At 38.9% G+C, this 18,858-nt stretch overlaps 1 protein-coding gene across 1 annotated transcript; it reads right to left on the bottom strand.

Annotated features, from left to right (window-relative positions):
- Positions 1-8,011: 8,011 nt before the first annotated feature.
- On the bottom strand, positions 8,012-17,312 carry LOC149174245 ((E,E)-alpha-farnesene synthase-like). Its single transcript, XM_089419254.1, has 12 exons — positions 17,083-17,312; positions 16,781-16,968; positions 16,568-16,680; positions 16,232-16,452; positions 16,039-16,139; positions 15,789-15,884; positions 15,471-15,686; positions 15,237-15,375; positions 14,836-15,084; positions 14,571-14,717; position 12,854; positions 8,012-8,163 (listed from the first exon to the last, which is right to left on the bottom strand). Exons 1-12 carry the CDS (start codon positions 17,221-17,223, stop codon positions 8,012-8,014), a joined length of 1,764 nt encoding a protein of 587 aa, XP_089275380.1. The 5' UTR covers positions 17,224-17,312.
- Positions 17,313-18,858: the final 1,546 nt, after the last annotated feature.

Below are 18,858 nucleotides of genomic sequence, written 5' to 3'. Positions count from 1 at the left end.
TTTCATCCCCCCACTGTTCCGTGACAGAGCTCAGCCTCACAGAAGCAGATGTACCCCGGATAAACAAGCAAGAAGTTTTCTTCGTCAATATGAATGTCGTCGCTCCCAGCAAGAACAAAAGCTTGAAAGAGACAATTTCCCTCAGAGATCTGAGCTGCTTGCTCTGCACTCTGAGTCCAAAACCGCAACATTCCTTCATTCTTAAAACAACAGACATTCCCTCGATTTTTTCCCGCTTTGATTACTCTCTGCAGGCTCGTCATCGTACCCTGCTTCCTCATTAAGGTTTCTGCTCTGCGCCTCCCATCTTAACTCCTCGGCGGCGAGGGGCATTAAACTCCCTTGGCGATCACGAGGTGGCACATGTTGGGCATGTGGCTCTTCACTGCCTGGCATGTTGACACCCGCATCCGGGGCATTTGCATATTTTTCATGTTGCATGGCTATTTTAATTTTTCATTTGCAGCAGTATGAAGGCATAAGGTCCAGTAATCAAATCCTAGCCTAGCTCCATTGGAGTGTTAAACTCACCTAGGTGAATTAAGCCCTAGTGCATAAGTAGGAATGCACATAAATAATCTCACAAGTTGAGCATTTTCTTTTTAGTAATTAGAATTTTTATTTCTGCATTTTTTTGATGAGGAAAGTCCCATGGAGATTTTTTTGGTTAAAAATTTCATATATTCTTGACTGCATTCCCAATAGTGAAGGATGTTGGTCTGCAGGTTCTAAGCACCATGCTAGCAAGGAATTGTCCCCAGTTGGAGCCAATTTTATCACTCACTGCTTTACAAGTTGTCAGTTGTCCAGAATGCCTAAAAACAATGAAGTTGAAGCCATTTACAATGCCACAAAAGCTCTCAGAGATAAATCAGACCCTCTCCATTTCCTAGTACTCAGAAAGAGATTTCCAACATTATATGGAAGTCCAAAAATGGATTCTTGGAGAAGAAGTTAGAGCATGTTGAAGTTACCCTTGGGAAAGCTAGAAAACAAAGAGAAAACACCAAAGGAGCAAAGCAAATCATAATCGTAGATTCGAGGGAAAATCACAATCGCAATCGGCCATCAGTGGGGTATCAGGGCACAAACTTAAGGTTATCAGTAGTTCACGATGTTGAAGGCCGATATTGTAGCCCCGCAGTCTTGTGATATCAACGATCGACGGATTGGCGAGGTTCTAAACATAAAGGACTTGCGAACATCCGATTTTGCGATATAGTGTTACATCGGTGAGGGAGGCCGAGAACCATTAACAAATGAATTTCATGGAAAAACCAAGGCAGGGAGGCCCCCTTTCTCTCTCCTCCACGTGGCGGTATGTCTTAATAGTTTATCAGCAATGGGAAGTCCCATAGTCCTGCATATTCACAGTCCCGTAGTCCTGCATCCCACAGTCCCGCAGTCCTGCGATATCAACAATTGATGATCGATGGAGTAAAGGGGTTATCACTATAAAACCTTGTGATCTTGCCAATTTGTGATGCAATGTTAAAGTTCCGGTGGAGGCCGAAATTAGTTCATAAAGGAAATGCTTACAAAAACAGGGCCAAGCAGGCCATTTTCTCACTCTTCCAAGGGGGCCACATGGTGGCATATGATTTCTCCTCAGAGTTGACATGGAAACTAATGTCATTGCTGACATGGCAGTATGGGTGGACACGTGTCACTCAGTTTTGATGTTTTTAGGGGACATGTGTCACCACTCACTGGGTGACACGTGGTAGTGATGACTTCACCCCACAGATCATCGATCGATGATCACACAAACTGTAAGGTTCTTTCCCCCACCGATACTCCTCCCTGACTGTGATTGTGACAAGGAAAAGGGTCCTTAAATGCGATATTTCATAGGTTATATTTTCTAAGGATTTCGTGCTTGGGATATTGACCAATGTGATATAAATAGCTATCAAAGGCGTTCCATGTTACAAAGGAAAGGGCTCCCCAGACAGCAGTTGAGAGCCTTAGCCCCCGAGGGCTAAGCACTTGGTCATAACCCGTGGTGAGGTAATATGAATAAGCAGAAAGTGGCTAAAGAAAAGGGGGCTCAAGGAGAAATCAGAGTGCGCCTATTTCATGATATTTTAGCGATAGAGGCTCACATCCAAAGGACTACATGTTATGTCGTAAATGCAACCCCAGGTGTATCAGAGCACTGAAAGGATTGTGCAGAGATCTTAAGGCGAATGGGTCAGCAACTGTGATATTTAATAGAGTATGGGAAGCATTAAACCAATATGGGAGGCTCACGAAAACTTAATGACTCGGCATGGAGCCTCACTCGTCTACACAGCAAAGGATCACCGAGACAGGCACTTGCAGCGACCCACTCCCCATTCCACAGAATTGGTCGTTCATGCAGTAAAGGTAGAAATGATAGAAAATGGCCCCGCAGCAGAGGAACGCATCAAAACAGAGATGTGGCTTGATCAGGAGCCTCCACTAGAACAATAGGGGGACACCTCCTCCTTCATCTTTCTTTTTTCCTCCTTTTTTCATTATTTATGCAATTAGCATTTATTTCCAAGAAAGGGAGTAGATCCCTATTGTAATATTTGGGCAGCAAGAGCTAACATAGGCCGAGGTAGCTAGTACATTAGGTAGCTGGCCTTTGGCTAAGATATTTTGTTATAGCTATTCTAGCTCCTCCTCTTCTTGTGAATAGGGGGAAACAATATTATACAAGGGTTTCGAAATTTCTCACCCGATAGGTCTGAACTCCATGATACCAATTTGGCTCGTAAATCTATAAGAGAATGACTTGCATTTTAGACTGTATTTCTTTACACAGGTAGATCTTTCAGATTATCAAAGAAATGGTGGCGATGCCCCCTTCTTAGTATTACAGTGTGTTATCCTCCTGTTTAATTCCATTATGTTCATATTCTTCTCTCCATTCATACTATAATAGTTGCTAGAAATTATTTCATGCTTCCTTACAGACCCATGTGTGTTGATTTATTAATGCATAATCCCTGTATGAAGGGCTGAAGTTATATCTTTAAATTGCTCTATATGAATCATAACACCCATTCTCTCTTCAGTCCATTAGCTCTTCTTGTAACTCAAACAAGTCTAGAATTTCCCATGGCTTGCAACTCTATGTGTTCAATATATAATTCTGGATTCTTTGGGCTCTATATGATGAGTTACGATTTCTACTAATCCTCTCTCATTTACTCTACAATATTATTAAGTTGTAATACCCTTTGAAGTAATCGGCCTCCGCTATTCTATGTGATACTCCTAGGAACTGTGTGTGGAAACACCAGAAATACATAAGTCATACCTTTGGAGGAATGAACCAAGACCCCTTATTATCTTTCATTACGTGACAATTGGAGTGTTGCAAAGCCCTCACATATAATCTTTTGTGCACTCCTCTATTTAAGATGTCCTAGGCACTAGTCTACAATCAACACAGAGGCTATCTCTAGGAGGCTTTCTATCTCCCTACAACACTTGTGCCACAGGGTGCTAGATTTAGCCACAACAGTATGCATAACCAATTAATGAACATAGCAGCATAATTTAAATTGGTAGTTCTCGACGTTCTTCGGTGCGAAGATAACGTATCACTAATTTGATTATGTGAGTTTGTTATAAGTTGATGGGTGTTGTTTTTCTTCAGTGCTTCAAGAGGATTAGTTACAGGATATATTTTATGTGTATGTAAGTGTGCATGTGAAGAAAGGTTCATTGCATAATTTATTGTTGAATATGTTGAGTATCTAGACTACTTACCTATATAATTGTCAAAAATGTAGTTAGTTTCATTTTGGTAGATGAAAGTAAGTCCATAAAGCAATTTAGTATTGAGATTGTTGTTTGGGAAGTCAAGAAGTGTCAATTCAAAAAGTACATCACTTATGGTTAGAAGCAGTAGTACTTTAAATGGGTCAAGTGATAACTCTAAGTTGTGGTGGTGAACAAAGAGTGGTGTTTATGAGATTCCAGAGTGGGTGTAATTGTTGATGAAGACTAGCGAGATAAAAAGACTAGTATTGTAATTAATGTGACATATAAGCATTAAGGTGGACACTTGGAGATAATGTTTTCTTATTGAGTTTAGAATTGGTTTGAAATTTTGTTGGGAGAATATCTCAACCTCCATGTCTATGTTTGGAATTAGTTAGATCTAAACTCAACTATATAAATGTGTGATAATTAGATGCAAATATATGCAATAAAAAAAATTAATTTGTGTATATTTCTAAATACTATTTCTACAATTTATTTGTAACTTAATATCAATGAAATCAATATATTATTTCTTAAAAAAATATATCATCTTTATAAAACAATATTCCCTACCGTTAAATAATACTATAATTCCCTACCATTCAATAATACTATAAGCGAAAAAATATCCCATGTTAAGAAAACACATTTATACACCATAAAATATTTCATTTCATTTTCTAAATGATTCTTGAATTAAGAGGTAACTCCATACCTATACATATGGAGTCAATCCTCATCGATAAAAAATAAATTCAAAATCAGAAAATGACGTTACTAGTGAGTCAACATAATGGAAATAAATATGGGTAATGTGCCCTCGAGTTTTGGGAAAATACTCTTATTTTAATAGTAACGGAACAAGTTGCAAATATATTTACTAAACTACTTCCACATGATTCCTTTGAATATCTCAAACAAAAACTAGGAGTTGTCACTTCTTCATCACTTTGTTAATTGTTCTGACAAATGTTTTCATGTTCAAGGGGAGTTGAGTTTGAAATTACTATAATTTACATTCTGTACACGGATGTCATGAAGTACAGTCACTTATATATGTGAGTTCTGATCTAGAGAGTCATGTATGTTTCTCTATGATGAAGAAACAGTGGGACAGTCTTAGGGAAAGGATCTGATATGTTTCAAACAATTATTATTTGGTATTTTGGTCCTGATGTTGATTGGCCACAGTCTGTTATTGCTCAAATGATACTTAGAAGTGATATTGGCTTATGATGGTCGCTAAATGACATTGTTGCTTTGATGACTTTACTCATTGATGAAGTTTCTCTCATGACTTTACTGATGAACATGATCAATCCTAATAGTGAACGGATGAAAATGGTTTAGGGGGATCATTTTCTATATCTCTCATAGTTCACGTTGTTGGCATTTGATTTCTTGAGTATTCCTTGTTGCATAATAATGCTCATAATGATATTGCTAGATGCTCATCCTTGTATGGTAAATGATGGTTACTGATGATTATCATGGTCTTACTACCTCACTATTGAAGTATTTGGTTTTGGTTATAACTATCATAATTGTCTCTTGATGTAAAGATAATGTAAATACCCATGTTGTAAAATTGTTATATTCAGTCATGATGGAAATATTGGAGTCCAATTCATTATGTATGTAATCCCATTATTTTGGGCATTTAATGTAATGATGAGTCAACTATGTAACCCCACTGTGTTGGGTAATTGATGTAAGCATGAGTCCTTGGTGGTAAGAAATGTCATGTCTGGGGTCATGTACTTCGTTGTATACCTTCAGAAAATCCAGCATATACTCAGGCGGAGCATGGTTAGTATTTAGTGTTTATACTCAACAGATCAGATATACAAAGGGAGAGAAGCCTTCATTCAACATTGGTCAGCCCCTTTACCCTTGATGTCAAAGGGGGAAAGAAGCTTGTTGTCTGATATTTGGAATGGATCCAGTTTGAAATATTCTGAAAAGTGATCCACAAAGAACATAAGATAAGGGGGTTGTAGCTTCCCTTAGTGAGCTGGACATACGCTACTTGTCTTCATCACAGTCACTTACATACGCAGGTTTACTTCATAATAGTTGTGTATAGAAATTTAAATGAGAAAAGAAAAGTTTAAGTAGTTTAAAATATTGATTCACCCCCCCCCTTCAATATTTTTCTATCACAAAATTCTCGAGCTCTGTGATTTTCCAGGTAGGTGCGATAGGTGGATGTCTATATGCTTATCATTTGGCGTCCATCCATGTATTTTTCTCTCCTTTAAGCTCAGAGGAACTTGTCTAACCATGGGTTGAGCTGCAGAAACACTGATTAGATATAGAAGTTGTACATTTCGATATCCATAGAGATGTTTTGATTGAATTCCACAAAGAAACTATAGATTATAAGTTATGATGAATGATACCTTTTATTATGCCTGAGCATGTCCTAGATGGCCTTATAGCTTGGAAATGTAGAAAACGTATATGTGAAAAAGATGGAGATGATTCTAAAAGGGATGTCAAAAAGAGGGCAATTCAGGACCTTAACAAGAGCCAGTGGCAAAGAGATCATGTGGATGTTGTTTTTCTATCGAGCTTGTGTGAAGCATCTATCAAATTGCGATCGTAACAACATATGAATGTGTTTTATTATAGGTTCACAATGTGGCTATGACAGATCCATTTGAATTGAGACCTGAAGTTCATTCATAGAGAATCTTCAGTTTAAATGGAAATTGAATTTACTCAAGTAATCTGTTGAGCGAACCACTAGATCATTTTTTTTCTAATGGTGTCGTCACCTCGAGAGAAATTTCCTTTGGAGAAGGCATAAATGAACCCATCAGTTCAACTCTTGGTATGGGCACCACCATTGGGGGAGGATTGGGTAGGTCGCCATTCTGTTGAGGATAAGGTGCATTTGTATTGGTCACGTAATTATAAAAATAAACTTCATCACTTGCATTTCTTGCACCTCTTTGACGTGTTTTGGGTGTCTTCTGCGTAGGTGCTTATGTACAAATACGAGTACCTGGAAAACGTTTGCACATCCAAAAATGCATGTTTTTCGGATGGAAGCTTCTCAACACAATTATGATCTAAAGAATCAGATATTGTTGCTCTAAAAGGGTGGTAAATATCTCTTAGCAATTCATATTTGAGGATCGTTTGACCAATGAATTAAAGAAAAATGAATTTATTTTCACGGGATACCTAGTGTTTGGTTTGCAGAACCGAATGTAGACATTTGGGTCATGCTATAAGTCTTTCGTCATAGATCTACTCGACGCTCGTCTCTAGGATCCCAGATTTAAAGGTTTGTTCTACAACTATTTTCAACCTCTTGAAGATGAAAGACTTCATTTTAGATATGAAAGAGGACTACAACAGGAGCCAATTCAGAATCCACATAGGACATCGCTCAGTGGTCCATGACGTCAAGTTATGTTCTACTATATGTCAGAGCCACTGATATGTCATTGTTGCAGCTTGATTTTTCATTAATGGGTGCAAACATGGTACAACAAAGAACACACATTGAATTAATATTGTCATGAGATTTGTTTTTATGGTTTTATTGGTTTCTTTGTAAAATTGGTTAGTGAAATGTATGCATAACCAATTAATGAAACAATATATTATCTTTATAAAACAGTATTCCCTACCATTCAATAATACTATAAGCGAAAAAAAACACATTTATACACCATAAAATCTTTCATTTCATTTTCTAAATGATTCTTGAATTAATAGGTAACTCCATACCTATACATATGGAGTCAATCCTCATCGATAAAAATAAATTCAAAGTCATAAAATTACGTTACTACTGAGTCAACATAATGGAAATAAATATGGGTAATGTGCCCTCGAGTTTTGGGAAAATATTCTTATTTTAATAGTAACGGAATGCAATAAACCTTTACTTTGTATGCAATAAGGCCTTTCATTTTAATTACTAAATAAACTTTTGTAGCATGTACGCAATAAGGTCTTTCATTTTAATTAGTAATTAATTGTTAAATTATTTCAAAGTTTTAAATTAATTAAAAGAATTGGTAACCCATAGATATAAAGATAATGTAAAACCTGGGGACTATAATTATTAAAAATCATAGTATTTAATCAACCATGGAAAAAAATATGGCTATTAGAAATCATAGTCTTTAATCAACCATGGAAAAAAAATATGGCTAATGTGCCTTGGAGTTTACACAAATGGCCTACCATTTACACATACTAGGAATGCCACCCAGATGACATACTTTGTGATTTGTATCTAGGAGGGTTAGAGAGACAGAGGTTCAAGTACAGTTCTCATGGCCAAATTCTTTGTTTCACTGTTGGCAATGCTGAAGCCATCTCGGTATTTGTAGAGGTGGTAGAAAGCTCTCAGAATGTCGAAAGCATGTTTCTTAGAGGAGATGGGAACATTGGTGTCTGGTTTTGTTGGGTATTTTTCAATGGGAGAAAATACCAAAAACCAATATTCAATCACATAGAGGCAATGCTCTGTTTTAGCTCCACAGGATCTTTTTGTGCTCAGGTAAGATTAAAAAAATTTCACTGAGAGACAGAGTATTTCACCATAAAATATTTCTATTCATTAAAACAAAAAAAAACATTCACTCTGTCTTCATATGAGAATTTACACTGCTGGAAAAATTCCCATTAACATTTACTGCTGTAAAACCTCCATTCACATTTACTGGTGTAAAACAATTTTACATACTGCTGTAAAAACAAAACTTACACAGACTTACAAAAACTCGCTCAACCATTATCTTTATGCACTGCTGTGCAAAACCACACATGGTTTTTCTTACACCTCTGTTTTGCAATACATCACAAAAACATTACAACCTGTTCATTATAATTTTTCCGCACTGCTGTGCATACATCTCTCTTGTTCTTTTTCGCTGCTGCGAACACACACTGTCTTTAACTCCCGTGTGCCATACATACAAACTAATAACAAGCACACATGACTTAACTAGTAAAAAAAAATATATTATACTACTATTGGTTTCTTCAATGCATATGGTCAACGACTAAGTAAATATATGCCGTATATAAAACTAAATGCATTACGTGCCCTATGTAAAAAAAACTTAACTATTCACCTAAGTTTATGACAATGCATTAATGAAAGGTATGGTCAACCATGCTTTTAATTTACTCCACGCAATAGTTTTAATTTGATGCAGGCCCGTGTGCAGGTTTAATCAATCAACGGCGGAGAGCAATCAATTAAATCAGACGGTGGACATCAATATCGGAAGGCACTTTGTCACCTAGCTTTATCGCCCGAGAAAACTACGTTGCATTACGTCAGGGGTGAACCACGCGTCAGCTCCAAAATTTCTCGGGTTCGATCATCGGAAAATCCCTTTTGCCGGAATGTGACCCGAGAGCTCTCCGGCGGGTCTGTTTACCGTTTTCTGGCAGCTGCGTTGAAATTACGATTTCAACACTCCCCTTTAATTTCAACAGCTGGGCATTCGGTCATACCGAGACACTTCCTCAAAAATTCAAAGCTTTTCTGATCCAGTGGCTTTGTCAAGATGTCTGCTACCTGTTCTTGAGTCCTGCAATGTTCTAAGACAATTTCTCCATTGTTCACCAATTCTTTGATGTAGTGAAACCTTGTATCAATGTGTTTCGTTCTCTTATGAAACACTGAATTCTTTGACAAAGCAATAGCAGAGCTATTGTCACAAAAGATCACTGTCGCTTTTGCCTGCTCTTGGCCTAAGCTTCTCAACATTCTTCTCATCCACACTGCTTGACATGCTACTGCTGTAGCTGCCACATATTCAGCCTCTGCTGTAGACAATGCTACAATGGATTGCTTCTTAGAAGCCCATGAAATGGCTCCTGAACCCATATGAAAAACATAACCGGAAGTGCTTTTCCGATCATCTACACTTCCAGCCCAATCACTGTCAGTGTATCCAACCAAATCTGAATGTTCTGAGGCATGATATAAAATTCCAAACATTTTAGTGCCTTTGACATACCTCAAAATTCTCTTTGCTGCCTGCCAATGTGCCTCATTTGGCCTCTCCATGAACCTGGAAATTAAACTAACAGCATACATTAAATCAGGCCTAGTTGCTGTTAAATACATAAGACTGCCCACAATGCTTTTATACAAACTAGGATCAAAATCCTTGCTGTTGTCCTCTCTGCTGAGCTTTAATCCCATCACTGTGGGAGTGATGGCTGCCTTGCATTCTTGCATGTTAAATCTGCCCAAAACTTGATTTACATATCTTGCTTGAGATATAAAAATTGCTTTTTCATTTTGATCTACTTCTATGCCTAAGAAGTATCTCAACAAACCCATGTCAGTCATTTCAAATTCATCCTTCATGACTGATTTAAAATTCTCAATAAGATAAATATCATTTCCAGTGAAAATAATATCATCTACATACAAGACAACAATTAAAATTTTACCATCCTTTTCCTTGATGTAGACTGTGGGTTCTCCTTCACATTTGTCAAATTCATTATCCAATAGATATGAATCTATGCTGCTGTACCATGCTCTTGGCGCTTGCTTCAGCCCATAAAGAGCTTTCTTCAATTTGCACACTTTGTGCTCTTCACCTTTCTTCTCATAGCCGAGACGCTGTTCAATGTACACCTCTTCTTTTAATACTCCATTTAGGAATGCTGATTTCACGTCCATTTGGTAGACTTTCCATTTGTTTTGAGCTGCTATGGACAGCACTGCTCTCACGGTTTCCATTCTTGCAACCGGTGCAAAAGTCTCCTCATAATCTCTCCCATACTGCTGTTTGTACCCTTTGACAACCAGCCTTGCCTTGTGCCTTTCTATCTTGCCTTCAGCGTTACTCTTGGTCTTATAGACCCATTTCACTCCAATGACTTCTTTGCCTTTTGGTAGCTCAACCAAATCCCATGTTTTGTTTCTCTCTATGGCATTCATCTCCTCATCCATAGCTTCTATCCATTTCCTATCTTTAATTGCATCCTCGAAATGAATAGGATCATCAACATGACAATACAAGGCAAATAAGGAATTCATTCCTTCATCATAAATGTCACTTAAATTTCTAAACTTCTTACCTCTTTCATTTGGTGTGCAAGTGCTTGAAGATGCACTTGAATTTCCTCCTTGTGGTGTGCTTGGAGAAGCACTCTCATTTATCCTCAATGGTGTCCCTTGCTGTCCTTGTGTTGGCACTGCTGTTTGGGGATGCATTTCAGCCACCTCCTCTTCATCTTCATCATGAGACAAACAGTTCTTGACATTCACTGTTTTCTCTATGCTTCCATCCCAAGCTTCTTCCTCAATGAATTGAACATCCCTGCTTACAAAGAACTTCTTGGTAGATGGGATGTACAGCCTGTAGGCTTTGGATTCGTCACTGTATCCAATGAAGATGCATTTCTCCCCTTTGCTGTCCAACTTCCTCCTTAGCTGATTTGGAATGTGTGCATAGGCCACACACCCAAAAACTCTCATGTGGGTGACTCCTTGCTTTCTCCCACTCCATGCCTCTTCTGGCACTTTGTTCAAGACTGCTTTTGTAGGACACCTGTTCAATATATAAACTGCACAATGTACAACTTCAGCCCAATACTCATTTGGCAAATGCTTTGCCTTCAGCATGCTCCTCGCCATATCCATGATGGTCCTGTTCTTCCTTTCAGCAACTCCATTTTGCTGTGGGGTGTACCGAGTTGTAAACTGTTTATGAATTCCATTTTCTCTACAAAACTTTAGGAATTCATTTGAGATATACTCACCTCCTCTATCAGTTCTCAATACTTTTATGTGCAGCCCACTTTGGTTCTCCACAAGTGCTTTGAAATTTTGGAATTTCTCAAAGACTTCACTTTTGTTCTTGAGGAAATATATCCAAGTCTTTCTTGTAAAATCATCAATGAATGTCAAGAAATATAGGCTGCCAGCTAATGATGGAGCTTGCATTGGTCCACACAAATCTGAGTGGATAATCTCTAAGGGTGCCTTTGCCCTTATGCTCTTCCCTGATGGAAAACTTTCTCTATGTTGTTTTCCCAAAATGCAGCCTTCACATAGGCTGTCCGGTTTCTCTATCAATGGTAATCCTCTTACCATTCCTTTTCTGCTTAATAAGTTTAGACCTCCAAAATTTAGATGCCCGAATCTCAAGTGCCATAACCAATTTTCATCCTTTGGCACGCTTTGGAAGGCCTCTTGGGTGACTGTTGCCATTTCCTTCTTGTTCTTCAAGTCTGCCCTGATCCGGAGAGGGAACATCCTGTTCCTTGTCATCTTCACTTCAGCAATGCATCTTTTGCTGGGTGGTATGTCCATGATGGTGCACACATCATTTACAAAGTAAACATTGTAACCCTTTTGGACAAGCTGTCCAACACTCAAGAGGTTACATCTCATTCCAGGGACATAGTATACATCTGCTATGGTTTTCTTTTCTCCTTGTTTTGTAAATATTTTTATCTCCCCTTTTCCCATAACAGACACTTTAAAATCAGTTCCTAGTGTGACCTCTGATTTCAAATTCTGATTTAAGGCTGAAAAGAGGGCTATATTCCCTGTCATATGGTTGCTGCAACCTGAGTCCAAAAACCATATGTCCTCACTATGTGTTTCAGCCATGTTACAAGCTAACAGGACATTTTCTTGACTGCTATTTTCTCTTGTAACATTTGCATTTTGTCTGCTGTTCTTATCATGTTGTTTCTTTCTACAATCACTAGCATAATGTCCATACTTTTTGCAATAATAGCATTGAACATTAGATTTATCATACCTTTGTCCTTGAACCTGATACTGATCTCTTTGTTGGCTGTTGCCTTGACCTTGGTTCTGATTTGGATTGCTGCCTCTTCCTTGTGCATTTGATGGGCTGTTCCTTCCACCTCTGTTCTGGCTTCTGCCTCTTCCTCTTCTGTTTCCTCTTCCTTGACCTCTTCCTCTTCCAAAGGACATATGGGTCTTGAAGGCTTGCTCAAGAGATGAGTTTTCATTCCTACTCAACCTCTGCTCATGTGTTATCAGTGATGCATGTAGCTCATCAACTGAATAGTTTGAGAGATCCTTTGTCTCTTCAATGGTGGTGACTATGGCATCAAACCTTGAGGGTAAGACCCTCAATATTTTCTCCACTATTCTTCTATCTTCAATTGTTTCTCCATGAGTTCTCATTTGTGTGATTACACCAATCACATGAGTGAAGAATGATTCAATGTTGTCTGACTCCTTCATGTTCAAGTTTTCAATCCTTTCTCAGCAATTGTAGTTTTGCTGTCTTCACTCTCTCCATGCCTTGATAGGCTGTCTTGAGGGTTTGCCATGCTTCATTTGATGTTTTAGCTGCTGCTATCCTTGGAAATATACTCTGGTCTACTGCTAGATGCAACAATAAAATGGCCTTTGCATCCTTCTTCCTATTGCTCTTCAGGAGATCTCTCTCTCCCTGAGTTAATGCATTGAACTCAGTTTCATTTGCTGGTTCTTCAAAACCATCTTCAACTATTTCCCATAAATCTTGAGAGGCAAACAGAGCTCTCATAGTTATTGACCAGTAGTCATAGTTCTTCCCATTAAACTGTGGGAGCTGGGTGTTAAACATACCCATACCAGTGCTTGTGCTAGCCATTCCTTGACTATGTATTTAAAACAATTGACTGCTTCAACAGTAACAAACAACATAGCTGTGAAGAATACCTGAATCCTTCGTTGTCTGAGTCTTCTGTCTGCCTGAGAAGTTTTGCTGCAGCAACAACCTTCTCTCAGCTTCTTTGTCACCTTCAAAGAGCCTAAGCCTGCTCTGATACCACTGTTGGGTATTTTTCAATGGGAGAAAATACCAAAAACCAATATTCAATCACACAGAGGCAATGCTCTGTTTTAGCTCCACAGGATCTTTTTGTGCTTAGGTAAGATTAAAAAAATTTCACTGAGAGACAGAGTATTTCACCATAAAATATTTCTATTCATTAAAACAAAAAAAAACATTCACTCTGTCTTCATATGAGAATTTACACTGCTGGAAAAATTCCCATTAACATTTACTGCTGTAAAACCTCCATTCACATTTACTGGTGTAAAACAATTTTACATACTGCTGTAAAAACAAAACTTACACAGACTTACAAAAACTCGCTCAACCATTATCTTTATGCATTGCTGTGCAAAACCACACATGGTTTTTCTTACACCTCTGTTTTGCAATACATCACAAAAACATTACAACCTGTTCATTATAATTTTTCCACACTGCTGTGCATACATCTCTCTTGTTCTTTTTCGCTGCTGCGAACACACACTGTCTTTACCTCCCGTGTGCCATACATACAAACTAATAACAAGCACACATGACTTAACTAGTAAAAAAAAATATATTATACTACTATTGGTTTCTTCAATGCATATGGTCAACGACTAAGTAAATATATGCCGTATATAAAACTAAATGCATTACGTGCCCTATGTAAAAAAAACTTAACTATTCACCTAAGTTTATGACAATGCATTAATGAAAGGTATGGTCAACCATGCTTTTAATTTACTCCACGCAATAGTTTTAATTTGATGCAGGCCCGTGTGCAGGTTTAATCAATCAACGGCGGAGAGAAATCAATTAAATCGGACGGTGGACATCAATATCGGAAGGCACTTTGTCACCTAGCTTTATCGCCCGAGAAAACTACGTTGCATTACGTCAGGGGTGAACCACGCGTCAGCTCCAAAATTTCTCGGGTTCGATCATCGGAAAATCCCTTTTGCCGGAATGTGACCCGAGAGCTCTCCGGCGGGTCTGTTTACCGTTTTCTGGCAGCTGCGTTGAAATTACGATTTCAACAGGTTTCAGAAACTCCCAATTTATTTCTTTCATCTTTTCCTCCATCATGCTCTTTATGTGATTGAGAGCATCTTCTTCTGTTGCTCCAGGGTTGTCCTTCATATAGCAGGATATAGACGAAGCTTCTTCACCACGGCTCCGCTCGGCCTGCATTCACCATCCCATGCCATGCGTTCAATATCATTCAATTTCATTTCAACTCCAAAACCAGTTAACTGTACTACTTTGTGTTTGATTTGAGATAGAAGCTGCAATGCCAATTTACCTGGTAGCCGCACACGTCACCTCGTAGTCGAAGGATGGAAGATGCCGCGTCATTGAAACTGGATGGGAAATCAATCTCCTGCAGGACGTGAAGGGGGAGGGGAATATCCAACGTGAGAATGGGTTGCAGTGTGGCTGCTCGATACCCAAAACTCACCTTCCCGTTCTCCAAATACTCCTCAAACGTCGGTATATAACCGCTGGACATCCACTTTGCTTCTTCCAGAAACGCATCAAATACGGCTTCCCACTGCACACCAGTACAGTACATGCAAAGCGAATTAAATGAGGCTGAGTTTGGATACCCCAATATTTTACAAACCTATGAACATTATCATCAGAAGAAAAGTAAATATGTTTTTTCACTTCAAATGTGTATGTATGGGTTAATATTTTCCATACCGTATTTCGAGCATAGGTGAGCGTGTCTCGGCCTTGACTCTTCTCCGCTTCTCGAGCCATTTGATTAACGCAATCGTAAAACACCATATATATGCCTTTCATATATTCTGGAAGGCAGTCCCTGGCAGACGGATCCCATCTGATCATCATACGCACACACAGTTAGTTGCTATTTTTTATTGGATTAAACGATCGATTGATCTAAGGAAGCTAATTAGTCATCACCACCTCTACCTCTTAATTGCGGCTGTGAAGAGTTCGAGCTCCTCCATCGTTCCGAAAGTGTCATAGATGTCGTCCAGAACTATTCCAAGATAACACGTTTTGGCAAAGCCCAATCTGAATGCTGAATGTTTGGGCTCAGTGGCAATGCAGGAGGCCAAAGTGTAGAATTCCACGTGACGATGCCGAGTGAATGTCAGTTGAGAGAAACCCGAATCTTTCCACCATCTGCACACAAAATAAATAATTTTTTGAATATGAGACCACTCAAATTCGAATTTGTCTGTAAAAAAGTCATAATAAATAATCGTGGAGACAGCTGATCATTACCTGGATAGCTGTTTTAACTCTTTTTGCTGTAAGGAGTGAAAGATATTGAACTCCAATTTTGCAAGTTCTAAAAGCTTCTGGGTCTTGGTCGTCGTCCTGAAAAGTTAAATGCAAAGTGGATTTAACATTAAATTCCCTTAATTTAGATGACTTTGATGAAATGAAATAATGGGCCTACTCCAATATATATATTATATGAAATGAAATAATGGGCCCACTCCAATATATAATATAAATATACTGTACTCACTTAACACAGGGAATAGTGTCCTTTCCAAATACGTCGATATAATTTCTTGCTTCCAATCTTGGGAAATTTGTGAGCCAACCATATTCAATAACGTATTCAATCTGCCAGCCACAATATTGTTGCTATAAAAACATTTAACCACATACAATAAAATACGCTATTTTGTGAATTTGAATGGGTATCGCTGCCTCACCTCTCCTGAAAGACTACCATTGGAGATCGGAACCGTTTTTAGGGCTTCCTTTAAATATGATCTACAGAATATTTGAGCTTCTTCCAGGACTTCCTCCCCAGGAAATGCAAGAAGGGAGGCCCTAAATAAATTGAGAATGCCTCTCATCTCTGCCTCTGTCTGAGCATTGGCAGAGCAGCCTGCAAACTTCCCATTTTGATCTTTGAAAACTTCCAAAACATCTGAGATGAAATAAAATGAAAACATTTATTAAAGCAGATCCATGAGAGAGGCTGAAAAATTACAGATACTAGGATTCAACTTTTCTGAAACCACCGATTTAGTAATAAAATGTACCTGAGGACACCGGAAATCCGTTTAGTCGAAGAGTTCGGAACCCCAAGGCAGTTGAGTTGAGATCAGTAACAACACTCTCTCTACCACATCCAATGCCTTTCTCGCTCCAATAGCTGCAGACCAAGATCGATAATTTATGGTTATAATCGCACGTACATTGTATTCCACATATAAAGCACAACAAAGAATGATGATAAGGCTACGGTGACCGACCTGTAAACATAATCCAACGCTGATTTTATTTCATTTATGAAATGCCTATCGATTCCCAAACGTTCAACGCTATCCACCATCCAAAGTTGCTCAAGGAGATCATTGTGGGGAGTGAGTACTGTAAGTGAATTGAACATCTCCTTTACTTCCCCAACAAGTCTATCAGCACGTTCGCGGTAAGAAGGTGCCTGAAATTAATTGGATCAGAAGAAATTTATTCAATAGTATTAATTCAATGTGATGAAGGAATCGACAGAAGAATAAATTGAAGCTGAAGCTGAAGCTAATTAGTGATTACCCACCCCATAAGGCGTTGAGAGGGACTGGATGAACTCGTCGTCCCAGAGATTGGAATGGTAATCGCCTGTGCGTCTTTGTACACCAGGTGAACTCATGCTCACAGATTTGCTGCACAGCTCGGCTTGGTCGACGACGGAGGCCATGGGTACAAGTGATGAGATAGATAGAAAGGAGGGGGAAGGGGAGGGCCAATATTTCTAGTGGGTAAGATAAAATAGCTACTGTGTTGGTGTGGTACAACCCTGTCGCTGCGGTTCCTTATATATGGGGCTTCTTCTTGTGTGCCACAAGTCCAACCAAGCGCCGCCTATTGGGACCAGTCCAATGACATTTCAAAATTCAATCAATGCGTTCTGATGAGCGTCAAAACATACCTACATACGCTCACCTGTAACACGTGAAGATCTAAGTGGAGTCTGGTTTGGAGTCTAAGTAAGTAAGTCAAATCTCATTTGTAGACTCCAATATCCGTCTCCTTTGTGGACCAAGACCATTTCAATGTGCCTTAGTCTTCATAAATCAGGTCTGCTTTGTACCCAATCAATCCAGTCCGAATTGTTTGAATGAGGTGGCCCCCTTGGTTCATTGTCGTAAAACAGAACATGGCTTTTGCGTATTGAAAACTATTTATTATTATTATTATTGTTTAGTACATATATATAAAAAAATACCCAAAATGATTTATTATTATTATTTAGTAGATGACTTTTGTGTATATAAAAAGGTCATAAGATGATGCGATTTTTACTGATTTTTTTTTTTAATTCAAAAATATTTATTATCGTGATGTTGAAATTGTCATTTTCTGTCGGCCATTCTCCGAGAATTATATAATCTAAATCTAATAAGTTTTCAAAACTCATCGCCGTGTATTATGGGATTTAATATGTTTCCCTTTTTCTTTTCTTTTTTCTCGGTAAAATCTAAATCTATTAAGAGAACGTATAGTACAGAATGAAGTTACAGCCATGAGAAGCAAGAACACAGGCAGCCGGAAAGGATAGGCTATCCACCTCGGCTCCTAGAAGAAACGAGAAGAGAGTAGAAGAGAGCAGGAAGTAACTAGAAGAACCAGGGAGCAAAAAAACAGCATAGGATTCTACCCAACATGGGAGGAATCAACTATTCGGCATTTTTTCCCTTTCTTTTTACTGACTTTGACCCATTCAGGAGGGCCCTGCTGAGCTGGCATGATTTGCAAACTGAGCTGGGCTGACTGAGAGGTTTCCTTATCTGAATCCGAGGTGGAGGATTCATGATTCCTTTTCTGAGAGTTTGGCTGGACAGACAAATCCTCAGGCTCAACCGAGGGCGGATCCTGTGCCATCTTTGCTTCCACGTCTTCCTCATTCTCCTCCTCTTCATCCGAGCTGAAATCAAAGTCGTCCATGGGGGGAGGGTCATGAGGCTTCCAGCTTTTGGATTTCTGTTTAGGATTGGCTCTCTTCTTTTGGGCAGGCATCGAGGGACAAGAGCTCTGAAGGTGCCCTGTGTGATGGCAGTTGCGGCAGCGGAAGGCTGTGTTCTCATAATCCAAGTTCTGAGTCCAATGGAAGTCTCCAATTTTGAGATTGATCTTGTCAGGGAGACCTTTGCTCATGTCTATTTCTGCACAGATTCTGGCAAAGGTGTATAGGCCCTTTTCCCCTCTAGAAGTGTCTGTGTCTAGAAGGCGGCCTAGAGTATTGCTGATCCCTTGGAATACAGAAAAGTGCCATAGATGCGCCGGGAGATTAGGAAGTTTGACCCAAATTGGGAGCTTGGTGATGATTGCTGTA

This window comes from Pinus tabuliformis, chromosome 4_1 (assembly GCF_031772625.1).
Source record: "Pinus tabuliformis cultivar Carrire ecotype Pingquan chromosome 4_1, CPIR1, whole genome shotgun sequence".
NCBI classification, from domain to species: domain Eukaryota; kingdom Viridiplantae; phylum Streptophyta; class Pinopsida; order Pinales; family Pinaceae; genus Pinus; species Pinus tabuliformis.
The sequence above is the reverse complement of the archived record's forward strand: the minus strand, read 5'-3'. Positions and strand labels throughout refer to the sequence as shown.